The 5,190-nt window shown below is 42.4% G+C and overlaps 2 protein-coding genes across 3 annotated transcripts in view; one reads left to right on the forward strand and one right to left on the reverse strand.

Moving 5' to 3' along the window:
* The window catches only part of LOC103375227 (7SK snRNA methylphosphate capping enzyme-like), a 15,165-nt gene extending 14,275 nt beyond the window's left edge, over positions 1-890 (forward strand). For both annotated transcript variants that reach the window (XM_008305444.1, XM_008305443.1), the window contains exon 8: positions 126-890. In XM_008305444.1, coding sequence (XP_008303666.1) covers positions 126-178 — 53 coding nt within the window. In that variant the 3' untranslated portion in view covers positions 179-890. The remainder of the gene's footprint in view (positions 1-125) is intronic.
* A 326-nt stretch (positions 891-1,216) lies between these two features.
* The window catches only part of LOC103375226 (uncharacterized), a 12,070-nt gene continuing 8,096 nt past the window's right edge, over positions 1,217-5,190 (reverse strand). Inside the window, exons 5-7 of the mRNA XM_008305442.1 lie at positions 5,110-5,139; positions 4,875-5,018; positions 1,217-3,036 (exon numbers count right to left, since the gene is read on the reverse strand). Coding sequence (XP_008303664.1) covers positions 2,803-3,036; positions 4,875-5,018; positions 5,110-5,139 — 408 coding nt within the window. The 3' untranslated portion in view covers positions 1,217-2,802. The remainder of the gene's footprint in view (positions 3,037-4,874; positions 5,019-5,109; positions 5,140-5,190) is intronic.

Here is a 5,190-nt window from a genome sequence, read left to right on the forward strand (position 1 = left end):
CTAATGTGAGACCACCCACTTTCCAGCAGGTGTTTTGTTGACAGCTGGACATTCCTCCTGGTTGAATTCATATATAAAAGATGAAATCGTATTTGTCACTGAACTGCTGTGTGTTTGTGTTTCAGGTAACCATCGGCCGATCTACCTGTTCCACAAAGGCCCCGCCCAGAGGAAGTGAGGTCACCACAGGATGATGGTGCAACACCTTCATGACAGCCCTCCTGTGTCCACAGAAACAGCCTTGTGCTGCGTCCAAGGGATGGTGAGGAGGGAGCTGATTGGTGGATGCTTTTGAACTGACTCTTTGATGATGTCTCTCCATAGGAGGACAGGCTGGATCTGATTGGACAGCAGGGCTCCTCCTGTGGACCTGACTGGCTGACACAGGTCTGCCAAAGGCTTGTGGGTGTTTGTCTTCACGCTGTAGGTCACATAATGTTTTTGGCCGGTGAAATGCGCTAACAGCAGGTGATGTCAGGCTTATGATGCGGCGAGCAGTTCACTTGATCAGATCGATCAGGCTGTGAACCGAGTGTCACTGTGAGGACGTAATAAATATCTCCAGCAGTCTGTTGGTCAATGGGTCACATGACTTGTGGACATCAAACAGAAGCAGGAAACGCTCGTTTGAACCTGTCCATCACTGAAACACCATGTGACTCTCTGCATTCTGGTTGGCTGCAGGCAGGGTGACTGTTCGGTCGTCTTTTCTAAATATCATTTCATTCTTTCACTGCTTTCTTTTTTTTTTTTTTTTTCAAAATAAAGAGAATTTATCTGCTTGTGCTTCATCGATTTGTTTAAACTGCAGGTATTAATTTTGTTGGTATTGTTTTACTCTTTTCTAAAGAAAACAGTAAATAAAGTTTAAAGATTCTTTGTTGATCTGACAGCAGGAAATTTCAGTCATTGAGCAGTAACTGAAAATATTCATTGATTAACGTGAATTATTTTTCAGTGGACTCTTTATCTCAGTGCTGAATATGATGCACCTGAATGTGATGACAATGGAATCAGAAACACCACAGAAGAAGAAGAGCAGCTGGTGTGTTCCCACTGCAGCCAGAAGCACAGATGAAGTAGCTGTTCAAACTGGTCTGCAGTAGTTTTCTGAAGACCAAACAGACTGATGGACATTCATCAGAAAACCATGAGAATGGAAATCCAGATGATCAATGACAAGAAGGAGAAAACAAACTACAGGAAAGAGTCCAAACAGCAAAATACCAGCCTTTAATCAAACCAAACAACACCAAGAAGTAAAACTGAACACGTGGATTAAATCAAAAGTGAATTATTGTTATATTGCATTTCTATTTTTACACACATTAAACATGTTTTCAGATTATTGATGATCAAACTGATTTTTTTTTAAAGATGAATCTATATTCAGGTCTTAATTGAATACTAAGCCATGCATGCACTTAATTTAATAAATGTGGTTAATTTTTATGTAGATAAGGTGACTTTTCATATTAAGTTACCCAGTTACATTTTTCAAACTGCACAACTGGAAATTCACACAAGATGAAGATTTGAGTGCTAAAAATGTCATGGTGATGAAATATTAGTGATTAAATACATGTTTTATGACCAACAATAGTTTTAGACTTTAAATAATAATGAAATGTAAATCACTCTTTTGTCTTTTGTCTGACAGCAGAACCTTGAAAAACTTCAAATCCTTCCCATATGAACCAGATGTTTCTGAGGATATTTCAGGGCTTTGCACTTATCGTCCTCTCAACCTTTTGTTACCACGGAGCACTTCAGATGCTGAGAATCAATAACTGACCACATGGAGGCGCTGTTCTGCTGTGACTTGTCTGAAGAGGTTTGTCTTCAGGTACCAACAACTACAGAAGTTTCTAATCAGCCACACTGTGCCACTGTAAAGTATAAAACCTTCAGTGTGGTTAGGTTAAAGGATGTTTTAGCACAGCGCCCCCTGTAGGTCAAAGAAGGTAGGAGTAGTATGTGTCACAGTGTGAGTACCGAATGTCCTCAGTTTACTAGCAAATGTATCGTTAGCTTCCACACTGACTGGCTCTGATATTCTTCAGTCATGTTTTAGCTAATGGTAGCGCACTGCAAAACCAACCCAGGATTATGTGTTAAACAAACAATCTGTCGTGCAATTTAGTTAATTATTAATGTGTTTGCCTTTGGTGGAATTAATCTTTAAGCTGTGTTTCGCTCACTTTACAGGTGACACTGTTGTGAAAAACAATCATCCTGAAGCTGCAGAAACATCCATAAGTTCTGCCAAGAAGTTCAGGGTTAATGAATCAATAAGTCACACCTCCAGAATTTTGTCAGCCAATCAGTGAAAAGTAGCAGGTGACCTCAAGGACACCTGCATTTATAGAAGTGAGTCTGGAGCCGATCAGAGCAGACCTGCTGGCAGCAGAGCAGCAGAGCGTCAGGTGGGAGTGGCCTTCACTCATTGGTCTCCTTCAGCGCCTCGACTTTCTGAAGATACCGACGCTGATTTGAACAGAACTTTGTAATGCTGGTATTAGAAAGTGTGTCAGAAAAAACTTTACCTAAATGTAATTACTGTCCACTTGGTGGCGCTGTTGGGCTGTAAGCGTTTGCAGTTTTCCATGTTTGGTGGTTGACTGTTTTTTTCTGGTTTTGTGCATAAACTGAGTAAAATGTTGTGAACACACGTGACGATAAACTTCAGTGACATGATCCGCTACACAGTCAATATAATCTACGGATCATTACTCAAATTACAGAAATTTAAACAATTGATTACTTGATAAGCTATCAGTCACACAGGGGGCGTGGCCTCCACTACAGCCCCAGCTCCAGTTCCGCCTCATCGCCATGGGAACCAAGACCTGGCAGGTCAAAGGTCAGCCCATCTCCTTCCTCTATGTTGTTGACTAACAGTCGAGGAAACTGGCCGTCCAGCTTCTCTTCTCTGGCTCCGCCCACATCTCCTGCAGCTCCGCCTACAGCTCTTACAGCTCCGGTTTCCCTATGACGAAGTCGGCTGAGGAGGTGGTGATAGGTCAGCATCAGCGCCTGTGGGGCGTGGTCAAAGCAGGAGGAGGGGTTAATGTGAGGGGTGGGGTTTATAAGGAAATAGCTGGCATGCCAAAGTAAATAACAGAATTCCTACCCAGGATGGATGATGTTTTTCACATCACAGATATTTCTGATGTCTTCATTTGCACAGCAAACAGATTGAACTCGTCATTAAACCTGCAAACAGCCAGTTTGATCTGATGGAAGCTGCTGTAAAAGCAGCTCTGAGCTGCTGCTGACGTGTTTCATTGAGTCGATGGTTCCAGATGATGATATGAACTACAGACGGCATATTAATGAACACCTGACCGGACGATAGAAGCGTGTTGGAGTGATCTCTGTCTGTCACTACGTTCAGCAGCAACAACCTTCAGAGTGAATGTTTAGCACTCACAGGTTTAATAAAGTTCAGGTATGTGAACTGGTCCCAGTTTAAATCAGAGGTGTTAACGCTGGATTCCTCTTCGAGCTGCTGGTTCTCTCATAGTTTACTAAAACCTCTGTGAACCTCAGTCATCTGTCATTCTTCCTGTGATGAGTCTAAAAGGTTCAATAGTGAAGCTACATTTTCGTCCTCGTCTTTGTTATTCATTGTTTGTAACGCGGAGACATTTAGTGCTTTTAACAGTTATGTCAGATTATTCTGACACATCTACTGAATCTATTGCCACGATCACATAAACAGGACTTTATAGAACACTCGTGTGCTGCCCCCTACAGAGGAGCGTTAGGAAAAATCTTAAAGTTGGTTCTTTGTGTGTCATACATGACGGAGAGCACACGGTGCCTGCATGTTCAGACCTCGCTGCCTAAGCCGTTGCTTGATGTTGCCTTGGACAAGAATCGTCCGTAAGTGTTTATTCTGTTTTGTAATATGTTAGATGTCACATATTAGTTAGTAGAATTACACCTTTGTGTCAATAGTTTGGTAACGTAACTTTATTTTCTGTATCATTTTCTGTATAGTTTTACGAGACTGAAAAGGAAAGCACATTAATGGAAGAAAAATGAATAAATTGCTACGGTCTCAAGAAAAGCATGCCGTGTGACTTCCCATGTAAGCTAACTGTCTAGCTGGACAAAACAGAAGCGTCTAAGTGAGGGCAACAAGAAGCAGCCTGTACCAACCCCTCTGGTCCAGCTCCAACCATATTTTGCCAAAGCAACAATAGTTTTTTCTGGTTGTCAGATATATCAGTGCTATATCTACGTGCATGTCATTGTCTCTGAGTCTCTCAGGAGGAAGTGAGATCAGAGATTCAGCGACAGGAGTCACAAGACTCATTTACTTTTGTATGTTTGGGAGGTAATATTTTCGGTGGAATAAAGCTTAAAATTGAGGTAATTGGACATGAAGTAGGACTTTCTGTAGAATACTCCTGAAATAAACCTTTTAAAGTGTCAGTATGTTATTGAGTGAAATCCTCCTTTAAAACCCTTCACTGATAATCCATTGCTGCAGGTGGCGCTGTCCTGAATAAAAGGCAATAGAGGTGCAGTCGTATCGGTGCAGCCTCCAGCTCTGCAGACACACTCTGGTGGTCAAGCCTTCTTTGTCCTGCTGTTGTCTCAGTTTTATTTGACTTTGTCCTGTTGGCTGCAGAGCTCAGCACGATGAAGGGCAATTTGGGGTAATCAAGGTGACTACAGTTTAGACTCTGGTTCTTCTGTGCTACTCTGGCGGGTATAATGGAAAATATAATCAGTGCTCCCAGTCACAGATGAACTTCATCTGTTAGCATCTCCGTGTCTTTCATATGAATGTGCTCACATTCAGGTTTGGGCTCCAGGGTTTGTTTGAAATGATGTGTCATGTGATGTCATGATGATGTCACCCTGTGTCTGCTCTCCACACTGTCGTCTCCAGCGTCTTCGTCTCCGGCGTCTCCCTCTCTCTCAAACACTCTCTGTCCCAGTCGAACCAGTTCATTGAGCCACAGACTGCTGGTGTTACTGGGAGTCTGGAGGCGCTCTGAGCTCTACACACACACACACACCAGTTTCATGTAAGGTCATGTGAAAATTCATTTCATTTGATTAAACTTCAATTGTTTTAAAAAGACAGCTCACCTCCTGAGAGGAGTCCACCTGCTCCACAGCCTGCAGGATGACATCATACACATATTGTGACATCACATGTCTACACCGTGA

Source organism: Stegastes partitus, unplaced genomic scaffold (assembly GCF_000690725.1).
Source record: "Stegastes partitus isolate 25-593 unplaced genomic scaffold, Stegastes_partitus-1.0.2 Scaffold2508, whole genome shotgun sequence".
Taxonomy (NCBI): Eukaryota; Metazoa; Chordata; class Actinopteri; family Pomacentridae; genus Stegastes; species Stegastes partitus.